The following is a 20,999-nucleotide window of genomic DNA, read 5'->3' as shown; positions in this document are numbered from 1 at the left end:
ACAAACAGCATGAGGGTGTAAACAAACAGGAGTGAAAGCGTGAACTCCAGCGCTACACTGGAAGAGTAAAAGGCTTCAGGACTGATATTTTTTTGTTTTCTTTTCGTTTCTCGCTGAACAGAAAAGGCATATGTTTTCTCACATATGTATTCCCAGATGGTAAGTGGTAATGACTAACAGGAGAAACTGATGAGTTTCTCTGTATATTTGTATTTCAAACTTATTTATATCAGGTAAGTGAGAGTTTCTAGTGAGCGTTGTTTTCAACACAATCTGGTTCATGCCAAATGTTCTTGACAGGCCGAAGAACAAATACACGGATTACATGAGAAAATAATAGGTGACTAGTTCATTCTGTGGGACATGTACTGTTTATCACACCACAGAACGGGCACTGATACACGTTGGCAGCCCAGCGATGCACAGGCACGACTGCTTGATTAGGCAGTCTGTAAATGGCTGACAGCTGCTAAAATGCAAATTATTGCTGAGAGCTTTTGCTCTTTTCATATGGGACTCAGTAACTGTGACAGTAACACTGATGTGCACAAAAAAGTTACTTTCTTCTCATCACAAGTGTTGAATATTTTGGGTTGCTTCCTAAACTGCATACTACAATAATAAATAGCATGTCTCTACACTATCAGAGTCATTACTATTTCTTGTGCCTTGTGTTGTTTGGGACAAAGCCTTGAGTGCCATCTAAATGTGTGCACTCGTAGCCGTGAAATTAATTTGCATGTAGAGGAAGAAGTATGACCTAATGCTCAGCAGTAATGAGACTACAGTCAAATCATAGTCATATGAACAACAACAATAAAAGCTATACTACTAAAATATATATATATATATATATATATATATATATATATATATATATATATATATATATATATATATATATATATATATATATATATATAAACAATTCAATCACAAATCAATTTGGCACATACAAAGTAAGCATTTACAAAACCAAATATGCAAAGTCTCTCCACAAAATCCACAAAATAATTCACCTTTCTGCAATAATCACTGTAGAAGAATAACGATCAATATGAACTTCTCTTGTGTGCAGAAATCTGTCATTGAAATCATCATAAACATTCTGTGACTGAAGATAAACAGAAGACAGGTTAATAAATCTACATTACCAAAAAAAAAAGCCTAAATGCAAAACAGACTCATTTGGAAAGTAGTTAGTGAATCAGATCTCAATTAGGCAAATAAACTGTGACAATAAGCAACTTGGACTTTTCTTTGTGTTTCCTTTTACATGTGGATTCGAGTAGCATCTTTAATGATTGTGAAGTCGCCTATTGTTGACCTTTAGATTCACTGTAATTACACAAAGAAGCATCATTCCTATGTGGGACAGATTACATTCGTACCATAGAACACATTTTTTATTGAATTCACACACAAAGACTCGACAGTCTTTCAATACAGTAAATGAAATGTTTGCCATAGCTTGCAATTAAGTCCTAAAAAGTGTACCACGGGTAAAATAAGATTACATTCAAACAAATGCACAGGTCAAACAAGCACATGACTTAATGTGCACAAAAAGAATTAAAACTTTTTTTTTTTTTTTTAGCAATTATCAAAGTTAATTTATTTTATTTTTTTTAAATCCTATTAACAGTCCCATTCCTTCAGGGGTTTCAAACATTTTCTGTGCATCACTACTGTGACTGAATGCTACACTCTTTTGGGGGTGTTAAAGAGAGGCTTAAATGGGGGTGGGAGAGATCGGCACTGATTTCAAAAGTGTAACTTTATAACCTGCATAAATTACAGTATACAGTAAAAATCTGCCATTGTTAAAGTAACACAGCTTGGCTTGCTGGAAGCACTCTTTAAAACTGACAGTCGTGTTTTGACTATTTTGACAAGGTAACAAATAACAAAAATAGGTGCTATTGCAGGGGCACTGAATGTGTGTGCTCTGAAGGTTTATTTTCTCCCACACTGCATCATATAACTAAATCAGTACATAGAACATTATGAGAACTCAAAAGACGGAGCAAATCAATTCTCTCTAGTGGTACCTTCAGTCAGCAGACATAACAGCTCGAGATATTCAAAGCAGACTGAAATGTATGCAGCCAAACTACTGCCATGCAGATAACCGAACAATATGAATGTACAGACAAGCATCCATCCACATCCCTATTCGCTACTATACAAAAGCACACTGGAGGTAAACTGCTGATTAACTCGGATCCTGCTCGTATCTCCCCTTGATCATCATGTTCAGCAATGGACCAACCTGTCGAAAGAACAACAAAGTTACATTTCTTAAAACATCTATAGCACAGCTGACAGCTTACGAACTCAGCAAAATTCAGATTCCCAGAATAACAGCTTGATAAATTAAAATAATGCAAGAATTATAAGGAAATGCAAAGCAGCTGCAGCTTTTTGAAACCAGAACCACTGTTCCCGGGCTGAGTCTAGGTCGTTCCCAAACCCACATATGGGGTCACTTGAGTTACACATGGGGTTGTGAGCGAAAACACATCTCCTCTTTTGTTTAATTCAATTATTTTACAAATTAATATTAGAAATATTGAAGACAGATATTGTGTGCTAATATTTTCTATATTCACTATATTGACATACTGCACAAATGTAATTGTGTAGTTCTAGGGCTATGCCTCAAATCGCATTCTTATATACTATTCTAGACTTTTTCTAAGACAGAGACTGAGATTTCTAATCTAATTTTCTAGATTAGTAAATACTTTTGAATGTAAGGTCAGAGTTGTCCATCTGAGATGCAGCCCATGACAACAATCATGACAAAAGTAGAAAATTTCAAGAAAGACAGAGCTTGTCAGGGTGTTTAATATGTCACTGTGCATAAAATTGCTAAACATTTTACAATTTGACTTGTAAACCTGCTGGACTGGAATGTTTTGGCTCTGGTACGCTGTCTAGTGCTTCTAAATCTTCCGGATGTGCACAAGATACACAGCAAATGTGTGCACAATAACGCAGCTCGCGTTAACATTGCTTCTGTACGCGCACAAAAAGTATAAACAAGGCTGCTATTGAAAAATAATCCACACTGGTGGTGTGATATAACCAGGTGTGGATTATTTTCCTCTAAAGCCACAACACCTCCTGCTAGACTGCTAGTAAGATGGTGCAAGGAATATTCCTTTGGTTTTTAGTCATTTACTTTACACAGATGTATTTTAATGACATCATAAAAAATGTCAAACATTACAACAGTCCTATATTATAAATCTTGAATTTAAAAGAATGTAGGATGGTCAAGGCTTGAGGTTGCAGAAAATTCATAATGTCAGTTTGGGGTTGTTTGCTCAAAATGTCTGGGAACGCCTGGTTAGGTTCTGTCAGTGGAAAGACGGCAACATTTGTGAACATGTGCACTGCTCACACCAAACATGATGAACGTTATTTTATACCTTGAGGATGTGTACAAAGAAACTCTCATGTGGAAAAAAAAAAGTTTAATAGATTCCTGAACATGTTCAATTTAATTTTGCTTAAAAGCAGGTTAGCTACAAATATTTTTGTATCTAGGTTAAGGTCAAAAGACAGAAGGACCGTCTCCATGCACTGCTGAAGTGTTTAAAAATAGCAGGCAAAAACCACTATGATTGAATGCTCTACTTTTCAATACCTCATGTGGGTCCCCCAAGGCCTCTCCTAACATCTTCTCAATGTTCCTCATAATGGCCACCCTCTGATGGGCCTTCAGTGGGTATTCTATCCTCTTTGGAGTGGGTGCACCCTGAGAAGAACAACACAGGTATGTTTCACGTGTGATATGAGATCACACAATACAAAAGGCTCTCTGTGGCTGCACTGACATTACATGCAACTGTGAAATGAGTCTGTGAGCTTTGGGAGTAACAGGTTCTACAACGTGTGCATCCACGTAGAACCCGAGTCATGGTGGGTAAACGGAGAACTATGGTTCCTTTGAGCTTAAAAGGTCATTAGGAGATCATTTGGGAAAGTGCATTTAAAATATTCTTAGGTGTTTAATATGGTATGTTGATTCAGTTGCATTTGTAGCAGCTTTACAATCTTTGCAAGGATTCACTTGGCTTTATATGCACTAAATTAGAGGTGTCAAAGTCACATTCTGCCATATTTGTGAGCCCTTGAAGGGACATAATCTAAAGCTATTCATTTTCTAACATATTATTTATTCCCATTATTATTATCCATCATCTTAGCTAGGCTTGGAAAGTTTTATTTTTTTATATGACCAAAACTTTATGGACACCTGACCATCATACCCAAATACATCTTCCCCAAATGGTTGCTACGAAGTTGGAAGCACACAATTGTATAGGATGGCTTTGTATGCTGCTATAGTATTACAACTTCCCTTCACTAGAATTAAGTGGACCAAATCTGTTCCAACATGACAATGCCCTTTTGCAAAGTGACACACATGAAGACACTGTTTGCCATGGTTGGTGTGGGAGAACTTGAGTGGCCTGACAGAGTCCTGACTTAACTATCTTGTATGAGGGGGTCTGTGGACCAAAAAATCTAGCTGCAGAATCAGCATGCATATAAATACCTTGTACCAGAAGTTGACGGTGATAGTTACTCCTCCATTTAACAGGGACTCAATGTGATGCCACCTGCATTATTAAACAGAAAGATTGACTCAAGTCCTATTCAACCTAAAACCAAAGTTTGTAAAGTATTTTGGCTGAATTCTAACATCACATTTTTTTCACTCCGCAGAGAGAAAAAGAAAAAAAAAAAAAACCTCTTATCTGGGAAGCCATGTTTAGGATTTAATATCTCCAGAAATTCATTTCATTGTCCATTGATATGACACGGATTTTCTTATAGATCAATAGTTAAAAATCTATTACAAATTTAAATGACAGAACATACCACTTGGAATTCAATAGTACTTCATAAAATTATTTATGACTAAATCAAGTTTAAATCAAGCTAAGTGCCATATTTTATATATATATATATATATATATATATATATATAAATAAATAACCACATACACCTGCACACACACACACCCCCCCACACAACTGATTAGCACTTCTTACCAGTACATAGGAATGTACAGCACATCGCCTGGTCCAACAACAGCCTCATATCCAAAGGCATTTTTAAATTTGGGAAACTTTTCATAATCAGGGTTTTCAAAATCAACCTACAATGCAAAGAACATGCAATTAAGAATCATTTTGTTTATGTTCCTATACTATAACATACTTCTAAAATCAAGGATTGTAGAACACTAAAAGCAGTGACTAACTTTATAAAAAAAAATAAAAATAAAAAAGATTATAACCATTGGTGTTTGCTCATAGCAGCATTGGTAATAATGAAACATTTCTGCATGGATAATAAATTGTCTTATAATTCTTCTTGGCCAGAAAGTGTTGATTCATTTTCTATAACAGCATCTCTGATAGTACTTCCAGATGCAAAGCAACTCTCAAGTTTATAATGCGCTCGTTCTAATGCCCTAGCGTTTCTATAGTCATAACCCGTATGGTGGACATGCCACATAAGCAGATTTATTATTTTATTTTATTTTTTAATTGTCATTATTAATACTGTAAAGTGTTCTGTACAGAGGTTTACAGTAAGTCTACCTCTGTATGGTATGGTAACAGGAAGTAACTTATTTTGTGGATGTTCTACAACATTACACAGAACTATAAAGAGATATTATTTTTATTAATAAATAATACATTTAAAAGTGTTAGCATTGACAAGTCCTTGTGGTAAAAGAGGAATTAAACATTTTGTTATTGGAAAATAAGCAGCTTCTGGGTGGTAATGCACATCACTGAACTGTTAATTATTTTCCTATAACAGCACATACCATTGTGCTTAATTCCTTAACATAATATATAACAAAAACAAAAAAATGACATCATCCTTACTACTGAAGTAGTAGCAGCAATACCTGGCTCTGCCTGTCACATGGGTGATGAACAGGGTAAGGGTAGAGACACTCAAACTGGTCTGGTGGGAAAAGGATGCATCTCTTGTAACCTTTGATTTGTGCAAAGAAATTCTGCTGCTCGTCATAATGTGCTGGCGTCACGTTGCCTTTTCAATGAAAGAGAATTAGAAGCATGCAAGAGAACACAGCAGAGACAGACGTTAAAATCATTCAGGCAATTAAAAAAAAGAAAATTAAATATTAAAGCAGCGTTGCTACAGTAGGTGGATGTCTACTAAATGGCTGGCTATACCCTATGATCTGATGTTGTACCTTCCATGCCTATGAGGAGCAGGTTTGAGGTTAGCTGCCCCCAGTTTTGCTGGGTTTGCTGTTTGTTGATCCAGTTCCAGTTGAATCCCAGAAAATCCACGACAATTTTTCGCCCAACCGTGTCATTTAAGGTCTGCTGCAAGTATAGTCTAAAAATCAAACAATGTCGTTGAATACATAGGTCACAGAAGTTATATACATATATATGAAAAACACAGACTGTAGCCCATATTTTCATCAATGAAATGGAACCACCAATAGGACCTCTAACCAGATATTATATGGGTGGGTGACTATTCTCAGCACAGCAGTGACACCGATATTTTGGTAGCATGCTTGTGTGTACGCTTTATCAGACACAGCAGTGCTGTTACGTCTGTACAATTGTACACTTACTGGCCAGTTTATTGCATACACCAACCTTGTATGTGTGCAGTTATAACCTCTAGCTTTTTCTATACACAATTTGTGTAATCCATCATGTAGCCCATCATTAGTGGTTAGTGTCCGACCACAGGACTTCTGGATGATTTTGGTTGGTAAATTGTTCTCAAATGAGCAGTGACCTTGTTTAAAATCCCCAACACCAATGGGGCCAGAACCCATATAATATCTGATCAGGAGTTCTTGTGGTGGTGTGATTCCTTATATAGACAGCGTAGAGGCTGGCTGAGGACACAGTCAGTACCTATGGGCCTACCTACAACATCTACATGATGCACCTATAAAGTTGAGTGCACATACAAGGTACATGTATCTAACACAAACTGGCATCTCAGTGAACCACCTTGTGCATTTTTTTTTAAATCAGTAAATCAGGTGTCTTGAAAAGGGATTTAATCTTTAAACTACAATACAATACTTTTCCATTAAAAATTTGCCAACTCAATGGAAAAGTACACACAGTGGCCAGATAATGTTCCATATCAAATGTAAATTTGGCAAACCATATAGTCCAACTAAATAAGGAGTCATCAATGATCAATGACCAAGTTGAAATCCATCTGTCATAGTGTACACTACATGATTAGCACTAACGTTCTTATACCAGACAATTCGGTTCAGACCGTGTTTGAGCAATTCTGGAGAGCACAATTTAAAATCTACTTTAAAAATTCATACAGGACAATGTGAGGAGACAAAGTGAGAACAGCGACAAAGCAAAAAGAGTTGTAATAGTGTGCACTTGGAAGCTTTTACAGTAAGTTACAGCAAGGTAAACCCTAATCAGGACAATGGTATACATAAACTTATTGCCTAAGCAGGTGGTGTAGCAAAGAAAGAGCACTCCATGTCCTAGTCCATTTTACCAAAAGAAACATGGAGTGTTGCCCTGTATATAAATGAGAATAAGGTGACTCGACAGAGATTAATTGTGAAGGACTAAACACTAACTAAAGGAAAGACTTTCCGAATAAAATATAAGAACATAACACTTGAACGTAAACAAACACAAAGTAGTAAAATATATAATGATCATTAGTGATTATTATAATATAATATTTTGATTGCAGGTCGATAAATATTTTATGGCTGAATGCAGCATCGAGCTGAGTGGAATAGTTCATATCATCATATTCCCTGAGCTCAGGCAAAATGATGCCAAGTGTTGCTTGAGCCAGACGACGATGAGAGGACACATATTGCTAACATTAGACCACTGAGCTAAAATTCAACCCACACAGGCACATGCTGCATTATATAAAATGGCAAGCTACTGGCAATGATCACAAACCACCATTTAACTGCTGTACTGGAGTACATATATATAACATCCAAGAACTTGAGTTAAAGCTATGAATGAATATCTTGTTAATAATCTTCTCTCTAATATTGAGAGAATATGGTTTTATTTTTCCACACATCAAAACAACATGTCTAACTAAGGCACAGTTGTGAAGTTAGCGCATGAGGAGGTCTGTTATTTCTGCCTGTTACCTGGCCGATGCCCGGCAGTGATTTTATTTCCTCGATAGGATTTCATGCATCTCAACATGTTCCACAACATTGCACCCCTGCTGTTAGAGCTATCTTGAATCAAAACACGTTGAACACTTTTTTTAGCCACCATTTGTGTTGATACAGGATAAGTGATTCATTAATACAACTTACCTCTGTGTTCCATCCAGCGCCTCTGATTGGTGCATCTTTTCTACGAACTCGGAAAACTTCATCTCTATTCTGCGTGACTTTGGCACAAAGTTCTCAAAGTTTGACATTTTCTTCTCATCATAATATAAGAATCTGTGGTTTTCAGAAATGTACACAGAAAAGTCCCCATTGCCAATGTTCTCTTGCAAGTAACTGATGTCCCATTTGAGTGCTGGATAAACCAAGTTGGTATCTGTTAACACAACAGGTTCCTATGGAAAAAAATGGCAGAATTACTATGCATTCATGTAAACATTCAATTCAATTCAATTTTATTTGTATAGCATTTTTAACAATAGACATTGTCCCAAAGCAGCTTTACAGAAATAAAAACATGTACAGATGGTATGGATTTTTGGTTATTTTGGACTCAATATGCCAAGAGTCAGTTGTAATCCTACATAGTTAGCAGCACTAAATGACTTCTAAATCCCTAACATTTAACAATAAGTAACATGGTCAATCCAAATACAATCACAATATGAACAGTGGTGTTCCAAGCTAGATTAGCCTTCATTTACACAACCATCTCAACATCAGTAAAATCCTGGAGGAGTACTCCAAGATGAAAGCTCACTAGGTAAGCCAGACTTAGCGTCCCATCCAAAAGTACTGGAACAGCAAAGCCTATTAATTTGCTTGTTACGCACCAAAGACATTTGGGTTTGAGATCAAAAGATGGATATGAGACAATAGTTTAGGCTTTGCTAGAGATATATCTCCTTGCAGTTCTTGCCTGATTTCCCACAGAAGCAAAGCTTGGTTGAGCCTGGTCAGTACCTGGATGGGAGACCACCTGGGGTTAAAATAAGGTTACTGCTGGAAGTGGTATTAGGGAGGCCAGCAGGGGGTGCTCACCCTGTGGTCTGTGTGGGGCCTAATGCCCCAGTATAGTGACAGGGACACTATACTGTAAAAACAGCAACGTCTTCTGAATGAGATGTAAAATGAAGCTCCTGACTCTCTATGGCCATTAAAAATCCCAGTATAGATTCATATTTTGATTTCTCGTAAAGAGTAAGGGTATACCACAATGTCCTGGCCCTTCTCCATCATGGCCCCCTAATAATCCTCATCCCTGAATTGGCTACTTCAATCTCTCCTCTCCACTAATAGTTGGTATGTGGAGGGCATTCTTGTCACTGTGGCTGCAGGTGCATCATCCAGGTGGATGCTACACACTAGTGGTGGTTGAGGAGATTCCATCCTCCCCAATACTATGTAACGTGCTTTGAGTGTCTAGAAAAATGCTATATAAATGTAAATGTAACTAGGATTTATTTTGCAGGCCATTCCAAGTTGTTGTATTGCTCAATATTTGTGCAATGACTCATTGATTTTACCACTTTTCTCAGTTTCAAAACGGCTTGCTTTTCTCCCATCAACAGCTCTCTGGTCTTCATGTTGGTTTATCCTTTTTAACAACAAATGCAGTCTTCAAAAGGTGAAACTGAAGGCTAAAAGCAAGCATAGATGTTCAGAGCTATTTATTGTTTAAACAATCAATCTATCAGGACACATCTGGGTAACAGGAAACACCCGTCAGGCACATGTTCCAATATTTTGCTTGTCTACAAATTGGGTGCTCTGATAAATGTGCCATGTTCTGTCATTTAACAGATATACATATAAATACCAGGAAATAAAAGCTGAAATTCTAAACTCTTCTCATATTCTGATCTCAAACCCAAATGTCTTCAGTCTACAGCGAAGACAACCGAATTGGCCTTTCCGTTCCAATAGTTTCAGAGGGGACTGTATTTCCACCAGCCCAGCTAATTATCAACTTCAGGTCCATGAAGGAAGCTAATCATAAGCCTTCTTCAGTTACTATTATAGCGTGTTCCTCTGGATAAACCTGCACTGTGTATGGCTAATGCTGAAGCTCAGATTCTGCAGTTGTTTTGGACAAACCGAGTGGCATCAAGGTTCCAGCAGGATAAAACAAAGTGTCTAATAAATTACTACCAACTTAACCCATCTATGATTACATTACATTTTGCCACTAAAGTTCAGATAAATGAAATTTCTGTACTTGTGGTAATGTCGGAACTGATGTAATCTGATGGCTGATTCCGATTAGTAATTTAGTAGCCTTGAATTCACATGTACCATACACAGTCCTACCCAGCTCAACTCAACCAGAAGAAAAAAGAAATCCATCACTCTCTTACCTGTGAACATTGTTCTTTCTTTGCTCATTTCATTGCTGCTTTGTAAAACCATCATTTCAATGGAATAACTACTGCACACTTGTTGGATAACACCATATTAATTTGATATAATTACAAATTTACTTAAATCAAGAATGTATTATGTCTGGGTAGTTGATAGTAGTTTTGCTCATAATGGACTGATCATTTTAAAATGTTTTAAATCATGTTTTCTTGAGAATTCTACAGCTTCTAGAGCTTTATTCATACTTATGAGTTTATTTGTAATTAGTTCTTTATAATCTTTATAGAGTTTATTGAGCAATAACTACTCTCCAGGATAAGTTGCTCTATGTATACAGGCTTTAACTGACATTTTATTGTTTCTGCAGTTGACTGTTTGGGGCTGCTTATATGCATGAGCCCCGATCACTACAGCCAGACTTCACTCAGCAAAAACAGGTCATACATAGTGGAACACACTGAACAGGGAGTCACTTGTTTTCCTAGCTTAAGTGAAGCTATATCAGACAAGCATTTTGTACTGGCTCGCTTCATGAAATACCCCCTGGCTCTACCATGCCCATTAATATTAATGCAATATATACATATTACAATAACCTAAATCAAACTCTTTTGAATATCTGCTAACTACAGGTAGGCCATAACCCTTACATCAGCCTCCTATTTTCATCATGAACCATCAGTTACATAAGCCACTTAAAAACACACCTCAGTTCTATTCAGACGGGATTCAATTTACATAGAGACCTGGAGTAATTCCATCATTTGCAGGTTCTTCACCATGCTTATATTATATTTCCATCCATGGCGATCAGCCGTGTCAGTGGGTTTTTTTTCTCCTCCCCTGAGGAAATCAGAGACCAAATGACCTACTGTTTGTCCAGCTCCACAGTCATCTGATAATTTTAGTCCTGTCTGGGTAGATACATCAGTAATTTTGCTAGCAGATGCTGGCTCTTAAATTTCTGCTGCTACTCTCTGTATTTAATCACCTAGCATGCGTATCCCCTTCCCCAAATCACAAAAAGAATAATGTTTTGCAGGAGTCTCAAAACAACTTACTTGGTATGGGTCATAACCTAATTTCCATACTACCTACATTGGGAGCCCATAAGCAGGACAAAGAAAATACAATCACAAAGGCTGATGGCTGATCAAAGAAGCTATTATAATGCCAGCTATAGTTAACATTAAGTAACATTTTGTTTACATTTAATGTTTTGCTTTCTAGAAATCAATGAATAAGCAGCTATAAGTCTGTAAAGTCCTTAATCGTCTAACACTGTCAGATTAATAACCATGACCGTATTACTGGCATTACAAGTGAAATTAATCACATACTGATAGTTTTGTGAAAAATAAAATTAAATCTTCATGCCCGTATTCATTCAAAGTTTATATTTTCAATACTTCAAAGTAGCAAACATTCCAGTGTTGTAACTTTCAATATGTCCTAGTTTTTACAGACTAACATCATGTTCAATTCTATTTTATTGACTTGTATAGCTCTTTTCACCATAGACACTGTTACAATCACATCAAGGGTTGCCATCATAAATGGGCTATTTAGCAAAAGTGTTTTCAAATTGTCTGTAACCTACTTTTACAAAAGCTTGAAACACACAACTGTGTTCAGAATAAACATATGGTGTTAAACACAGAATCACAGGCAAAAGGAGGCTTCCTGTTAAAGGAAAGCCATTTGGGGGAAATCAGTAAACTCACATTTCAAGGCTATTGCCATTTTTATTACATACATCTTATTATGTAAAGTGTATACACTTAAGCTCCTAGAAGCAATCTAACAAGGCAACTACAAAACTGGACACATTTATTATTTATTTTTAATGCAAGTGTAAGGATCTCGTACACAAGTGTGCCATAGCAACATTTTGAATCTATCTGAAATGAAAATGAAACTGTGGTTACCCGAACCCACACCCATATATGCTCACATTCAGACAAATGACTTCTTACCACATAACATTTAAAAATATAATAATAAGAAGAAGAGGAAGAAGAAGAAGAAGAAGAAGAATTATTGTGATCTTTAGAACATATTTTGGGCTTGGTTTTGTGACAATATACTCTGTTATAAGATTTCTCATCTTAGCGATATATATTGGCTGTAACATTACTGTTAAGCTGCCTGCATGGTAGATAGTGGCAGTGCGCAGGAAGGCGCTGGTGCGCGCGCGCTGTGCGTGTGCTACGTGACTGCAGGAACGTGCCGTTTTCAGCTGAGCCAGTCTGAGCCATAAACACCACATACACGGAACAGCCGAACCGAGGCTTCAAGCGACACATTATTTTGATGGGAATGCCGGCTCTTTTTGGTGAGTCACATCATTTAGTTCAGCTCACCAAAAAGAGTCGATACTTTCTGCTCCCAATTGGCTCAGTGCCTTATTTTCTACCCCGGACAAAACTAACTGTGGTCGAAATCTTACTTTACCTCCTAATTAACAAAAAATAGCATTGCTTTGCATTGTTTTATCTTTTAACCTAAATCATAAAGACACTAGAAATGTGCATTGACCAAACCAGCAGTCGTCCTTGCGTTGTTTTTGTGCCATGTGGTTCACTGTGAACATTTATTTCAATCAAAGAAAAAGATATTTCAAAAATGGGTCATTTAAAACGCCAACCCCACATTATCCTTAAAAACTTACTCTGCCTCTTACACCTCTACTCTGCGCACTGTGCTTTTCTAAAACTAAATTAAAAATCTTGTATGGTAGCACTACTTGTATTGTTCTCCGCTTGATATATCGCTTTGCTTGTATTTCCTCATTTGTAAGTCGCTTTGGATAAAAGCGTCTGCTAAATGAAAACATGTAAATGTAGTTATGCGATTCGGCTCTCAGCGTTCACCTAAAAGAGTCGGTTCAAAGATCCAACTCGTTTTCGAACAACACATAAACAAGCACGTTAACAAGACAATCTGTTGTGCTGACAGCCAGCATTTCCGACTGTTGTTGATAAACACACAACCGTACATGAAAGCCACTCAGACCTCAGTAACACACAGAGTACGGTTTTCTACAAACCGGTTGGTATGACGTAAAAGGTGTGTGTTTGAATTGAAGTACAATTCAATTCAGGTTTATTTGTATAGCGCGTTTTACAACTGACATTGTCACAAAGCAGCTTTACAGAAATATATAAGTTTCCAATCTAAATGTTAAATTGATAAATTTGTCCCTAATGAGCAAGCTAGTGGCGACCGTGGCAAGGAAAAACTCCCTGAGAAGAAGTAAGGAAGAAACCTCAAGAGGAACCAGACTCAAAAGGGAACCCATCCTCATCTGGGTAGACTGAAGACTCGAGAGGTGAACTAATCATTTCTGTTTCCGGGGAACAGACGTGACAAAAGAAAGAACGGCTCGGATCAGGAGGTGAGGTGAACCAACAGACTACATAGCCTGAAGACCTAACGCTAAACTATTAATTAATCATTTCTGTTTATCATAATTCGGCCATGGTTGCATTAGCCTATGGTTGTTTATGTTTGTTTATATATATATATATATATATACACACACACACACATACACAGGTTATTAAGTACTAGATGTGTTGGGGAATTTAACATGTAACATTTTAATTATATGCTGCTGAAATTAACGAAATGACTCGGGAAAAAAGATTCGTTCATTTTTCTGAACGAGATTCAAAGATCCGAGTCAGTAAAATGATCCGAACTTCCCATCACTAGCCTCCAAGCCACGAGGACGGTCCAGGCTCACTGCTCTCTCAGTATCTAAAAGCTTTGATTATATCAGTGAGGTCACGTGACTCGGGAGCGTGCTGCTGACCAGAGCTGCATTCTGTACTTGAACTAATAAACTGCGGAGGCGTGGCACCAAGTTCCAGACTCCAGTAAGAGTTTTACAGCTTACAACCTTAGCACGACTAAAGCCGCTGAGCACATATACAACTAATACACAATATATCTCATTATGCGCAATTACACCTGAATTCATGTTCCAGACTACAAGTGAAAGTGTAGTGAACTGTGCTACTCACTCACAAGCATGCCATTTAGCTAACTACTATAAACATACACGCATGATGGAGAGCTACAGCTCTGTTACAGCGACTATTAATCAATGTAAATACAGTTTCTTTCCTATTCGACGTTAGTTATGGAAAACTATAACGGAAAATAAAATATTGAAATGAAATATATTACTGCCGAGCCGTCTGAAAGAGGTACATGGGATCCTTTGTGGACGCAAGATGCATAGTCATGACTCCAGCCGTGAAAACATTTTAGCTATGATTAGTGTTAAAAAAAAGCGTAAAACATGTTAAAGACTAATTCCCAGCTAACATATCAACATGGCACGGTGTTAGCTAGCGTGTCTGTTTACTTTCAAATCAAAACCAACGCTAGGAATGACTTAGCAAGCTAATAGTAATAGTTAGCTCTCCACATACCCAGTTAGTGTACACTACTTTAGGTATATAAAAAGACAGCATTACCTCATTATTGATTAGGATCTCTGCTCGGGGGTCCGTATGAGAAAGACGTGGGATTTGTATAGTTTGGAAAGGGTATTTGCGAAACTGAGAGTCAGTCCAACCTGGATCATGAACACCTGAGAAAGGGTTAGCTGCATCGGGAGATGTGGGCTCAGCTTCAGCCACTGTTGTTGTGGCCATTTCCTCCGTCTCAGTCTCTCCGTGTGGGTGATTGTCCTTGCAGGCGACACTGCGTTGTTTTCCTGGTATGTGGTAAGAAGTTGATAGCAGCTGAGCGAACTGGAGCTGCTGAAGTATCCGCCGACAGTCTCTGAGCTGGGCAGCAGCACACTGCGCCTCGCCGTGTGTCAGGAGCTCGGGTTTGTTTGGCACCGGTGACGGCGCTGTGTTTTCTGTTCCGGTTGTGTGAAGCCACACACAGTGACCCATGTCCTACAAACAACTACACACTACTCTCACTTGTACAGACCGATAAATTATTCAAAACCTCCGTTTCCTTTCAGTTTTTGTAAGATTATTTGTAAATATTAACTCTTCGACAATTGCAAGTATGCGCAAGCAATTGTGTGTAAGGTCTTTTTTTTTGAAAACGTAAGAATGCGTTATTAAGTGCAGCCTGAAAAAAAATAACGAATCCCTAACACATTTACAATAATTGGGTAAATTGGATTCAATATATTATTATAATTAAGAGGCCCAAATAGCGTTAATAAACTAAATAAGAATGTATATAACCATTTTAAACTGTTTTATTTTAAAACGGACACAATATGCGCGCATCCCAAGGTGTGAAAAGTGATTCACTAATGATTCATTTTCTTTCGATTCTTTTAAACGAATCGGTCAAATTGAACCGCAACTAGTGATTGGAAGTTGGGATCATTTTACTGACTCGGATCTTTGAATCTTGTTCAGCAAAATGAACGAATCTTTTTTCCGAGTCATTTCTTTCATTTCAGCAGAATATAATTAAAATGTTACATGTTAAATTCCTCAACACATCTAGTACTTAATAAACTATACAAATAAACTATAGGCTAATGCAACCATGGCCGAATGATGAGAAACAAATGATTAATTAATAGTTTAGCATTAGGTCTTCAGGCGATGCAGTCTGTTAGTTCTTTCTTTTGTCACGTCTGTTCCCCGGAGACAGAAATGATTAGTTCATGTCTCCAGTCTTTGGGTACGAGTCGTTTGTTCTTCCTGAGACTACCCCATAGGCTGAATGCAGTAGGGCTGTGATGTGATGAACAAACGACTCAAACCCAGAGACTCGAGAGATGAACTAGTCATTTCTGTTTCTAAAAATCAAAACCTGAAATCTCTCATTTATATGTATTCATACCCTTGGCTAAGGCATTGTACACTGAGCTCAGGTACATCCTGATTTCTTTGATTATCTTGAGATGTCTCTAGAACTTGCCTGGCGTCCACCTGTGGCAAATAAAACTGATTGGGCTTGATTTAGAAAGTCACACACTTGTATGTATAAGGTCCTGCCAGAGATGGAGACTCGAGTCTGCGACTTGGACTCGAGTCGCACTTAAGTCACAAAAAAATGACTTGCGACTTCACTTGGACTCATGAACAACTGACTCGAGACTTGATTTGGACTTGAAGACAGACTTGTGAAAAACACAAGTCATATTTATTTGGCATTCCCGATTAAGTACAAAACTGTTTCCACGTCTGGTTCAGAATACTGTAATTGCTGCCAAAGGTGTTTCTACAAAATACTGAATAATGGGTCTTAATACTTATCTAAATGAGATTTCAGTTTTGATTTAAATGGTAAATGGCACACTTATATAGAGCTTTACACTGTCTCATTCACCCACACACATACCACTGGTAGCAGAGATTCCACGCAAGGCGCTAACTTGCCATTGGGAGCAACTTGGAGTTCCGTGTCTTGCCCAAGGACACTTCGGCATGTGGAGTCATGTGGGCTGGGAATCGAACCGCCAACCCTACGCTTAGAGGACAACCCACTCTACCACCTGAGCCACAGCCGCTCTGTAATAGATTTACAAACATTTCTAAGACGTTTCATTTTGTTATTATGGGTTATTGTGTGTACATTAATGGCCAAAAAGTATATAAAGTAAATAAATCCCGTCCGCTGAAATACTTTCCAAATCCGCTGTAAATGGTGGGTAACCTACAAAAAATGTGTGTGCCATTTGAAAGGCACATATTCAAACTTTCTTGATTAAATTAGCTTGTGTGTGTGTGTGTGTGTGTGTGTGTGTGTGTGTGTGTGTGTGTGTGTGTGTGTGTGTGTGTGTGTGTGTGTGTGTGTGTGTGTGTGTGTAGACATGTTTGTATATCTGGCCGTAGCTTTAATATCTAGGCATAGCTTTAATGAGGCATAGCTTTAATAATCATGTCAGTGGTCCATGGTTCTCAACTGAAGTAAAACAGCAAAAATAATTTTATTTTATTTCTTTCTTTCTTCCTTCTTGTAGCAGCAGCAGCAGCTTTAGAAAGAGAGCAGGAACCATCCTGTTCAGGTACAAAAGGTCTACCAGTTCAAAACTGGTTGAATAAAATATTCTTATGATCGGTTATATTGTTATTGTAGATGCTAGATGGATAATGTTTGAAGTAATCAATTTGGCACATAATACAGAATTAGTCGTTTGTTTTGGTAAGTTCATCATAAAGCACATGCAGGTGTGTTAAAAGGGAAGGGTTCAGAGCTCAGTCAGCACAGTAAGCACTAATACAGCTGATGAAGGTCATTTGTTCAAAATGGCCTGTTTTTGTGAAACTATATATATACCGTATATGTATGTGTGTGGCCTGGACCCAGATTCCTGGCCTGAATTATAGTGCTGGACTGGCCCTGACTTATATATGCAGCTTTTAGTGGTGAATCAAAGGAATCAAAGCTCAGATCATTCAATTCCCTTTCAAATAGAGTTCAAAATAATCCAATAGGTCATTTGAGCTATAATGTCCATGGCAAAACTTTTGTCCAAAACACACACAGTAATAGCGCAAACTACTGATTATTTTTATACTCCATGAGTGTGACTCGAGCTATCTGAGTTTTGATTCACCATTCAGAACAATGTCCACAAACATTGTTCAGGCCACAGTCTAAGCTTTCTGCTACTGCAGACCTGCATTCAATGTTTTATACTATTATTGTTACTATGTGTCTGTATAATAACCTATTTTATACAGATACATACACACACACACACGCACGCACACACACACAGTGGGGTCCAAAAGTCTGAGAGCACTAGTGAAAATGCTTCTGCTTGGCATTCTTTTTCAGTTTAACACAAAGGTTTTCATTACAAATTATATTATCCGTAAAAACCTGTGAAAAGTAGAATCTTTATTTGACATGAATTTAATAATCTCTTAGTTTTTGTCTCCTTTTTGCTTTAATGACAGTGTGTACTCGAGCTGACACACAAGTTCTACAAGTAAAACCTGATCTATACATGATAGATCTGATCCATTGGCGTGTCATCTGAACACGTTTCAATGGAAGGAATAAGACTCCCATAAAATCTGACCTTTTGTACAAAGGAGTCAATATGGTCAACATTGCAAATTAGCTTACATTTAAATAGTGGCCTAGAAATTGTACAACATCTTGAATACTGAATAGTCAAGATGTTTTATGTTTCCTTTTTTGTTTTAGAATTTTCTGTTTATTTCCAATTTTATATATATATAAAAAAATGAATGCCTGTATGATATGCAGACATAAGACACAACTTCACAACAGTTATATTAAGTGGTGAAAGTCATTAAGATTTTAAGTAGGAGCATTTAAATAGGAGTCTGATATAGCCACATTATCAATAGCTTCATCAGTTCACCAGCAGATGGAAGTGTAGCACCACTCTCACCTCCTCATATAATACAGTGGATAAAAAAATTCTACACACCCCAGTTAAAATGGCAGATTGTGCTAAAAAAAAATGAAATCAAGATATATCATGTCAGAGCCTATACCTTTATTGTAAAATTTTAACATATTAATTAAAGTGAAAAACAATAAGAATCATTTTAAGGAGGGAAAATTAAACAATTACCCGGTTGCATAAGTGTGCACACTCTTAAACATACTTAGTCGAAGCATCTTTAGATTTTATCACAGCATTCAATCGTTTGGGTAAAAGTCAGTAAGGTTGGCAAATCTTGACTTAGCAAAATTTTGCCATTCATCCTTGCAAAAGCATTCTAACTCTGTCAAATTGGCTGAACATCTCCTGTCCACAGCAGCTCTTCAGGTCACCCCACAATCATTTTTGATTGGATTTAGGTCGGGACTCTGGCTGGGCCATTCTAAAACCTTGAACTTTTTTTGCTGAAGCCATTCCTTTGTTGATCTCGAGGTTTCCTTTGGGTCGTTGTCATGCTGAAAGGTTAACTTCATCTTCATCTTAAGTGTTTTAGTAGAAGACTTAAGGTTTTGTGCCAAAATTGACTAGTATTTGGAGCTATTCATTAATCCCTCCACCCTGATTAAAGCCCCAGTTCCAGATGAAGAAAAAGAGCCCCAAAGTATGATGCTGCCACCTCCATGCTTCCCTGTGAGGATGGTGTTCTTTTGGTGATGTGTTGTGTTGTTATTGTTTTTTTGTGCCAAGCATATCTTTTGGTATTATGGCAAAAAAAGTTCAATTTTGGTCTCATCCGACCATAACACATTGTTCCACGTGGTTTTGGGAGATTGGATGTATTATTATTATTATTATTATTATTGGTTTTTGGCTTCCGTTTTGCCACCCTAACCCCGTAGCCCAGAGATATGAAGAATTCAGGAGATTGTTGTCACATATAGAGAGCAACCAGTACTTGCTAGAAATTGCTGCAATTCATTAAATGTTATTGTACCAGTACTTGCTAGTAATTGCTGCAATTCTTTTAATGTTATTGTAGGCCTCTGGGCAGCCTCCCTGACCAGTTTTCTCCTGATCTTCTCATTAATCGTAGAGGGATGTCCTGTTCTTAGTAGTGTCACTGTCATGCCATTTTTTCTCCACTTGTTCATTATTATCTTTACAGCGTTCCATGGTATATCCAATGCCTTGGAATTTTTTTGTAACCTTCTCCTGATATTTTATAACATTGAGATCCTACACCTGCTTTGTAAGCTCTTTGTGATTCATGGCTTTTCCAGTTGGATGTTACCAAGAAGATGTCAGTAAAATCCTATAGGAACATCTGTACTTTATTTGGGTATAATCAGTCATTTTAATCGATGGTATGCATACTAATTACTATTTAACATGAGTTTGAATGTGATTGGTTGAATCTGAACACTGCCACTTTCCCAATTATAGGGAATGTGTCAGTGTGCATACTTATGCAAGCTGGATTTTGCAAGTTTTTTGTTTTTATTTTTTTCCCCCAATATAAATATCAAGTGTTTGTCACTTGATATTTATATGTTGAAATTTCACAATAAAGATGAAAAAGGTTACATGATTTAAGAGAGTTAAAAAAAATTACATCACAAAAACCTACCATTTTAACAAGGGTGTGTAGACTTTATATCTACTGTATGTATGGGCCTCTATTCAAGTCTAAAGTTATGTGTAGTTTCTGCAGATAACATTCAAAGCTCACACTTCAATAGTATGCTAAATGTTTTCATCCTAGAATCTAATTATTAAACCTAGTAAGACCCTAAGATCACAACTGCTCTGCTATGTATTATATTGTACATACTGTGTTTGGATTATATCCTGTCTCTTGTATAACTCACTTGAACAAATGTAAATCACATAGTGTGAGCACCGCTGAGATGGTCAAAAAGGCCACAGTACTACTATAAATACTTTCAAATAGGGAAGAAAGAAATGAACTAGCTTACTTCCTTAAGCAAGTCATATTAATTATTTCTGAGCAAGAATCTTCAGCACTTGTGTCATTGTTTTCTCTCAGCACATCC

The 20,999-nt window shown here is 37.3% G+C and overlaps 1 protein-coding gene across 1 annotated transcript; it reads right to left on the bottom strand.

Moving 5' to 3' along the window:
- Positions 1 to 916: 916 nt before the first annotated feature.
- On the bottom strand, positions 917 to 15,870 carry hif1an (hypoxia inducible factor 1 subunit alpha inhibitor). The gene is made up of 8 exons (XM_053621309.1): positions 15,071 to 15,870; positions 8,367 to 8,617; positions 6,255 to 6,403; positions 5,943 to 6,088; positions 5,071 to 5,177; positions 4,571 to 4,634; positions 3,656 to 3,766; positions 917 to 2,272 (listed from the first exon to the last, which is right to left on the bottom strand). The coding sequence occupies exons 1-8, from the start codon at positions 15,497 to 15,499 to the stop codon at positions 2,216 to 2,218; spliced, it is 1,314 nt and encodes a 437-aa protein (XP_053477284.1). The 5' UTR covers positions 15,500 to 15,870; the 3' UTR covers positions 917 to 2,215.
- Positions 15,871 to 20,999: the final 5,129 nt, after the last annotated feature.

This window comes from Ictalurus furcatus, chromosome 3 (assembly GCF_023375685.1).
Source record: "Ictalurus furcatus strain D&B chromosome 3, Billie_1.0, whole genome shotgun sequence".
Lineage (NCBI taxonomy): Eukaryota > Metazoa > Chordata > Actinopteri > Siluriformes > Ictaluridae > Ictalurus > Ictalurus furcatus.
The sequence above is the reverse complement of the archived record's forward strand: the minus strand, read 5'-3'. Positions and strand labels throughout refer to the sequence as shown.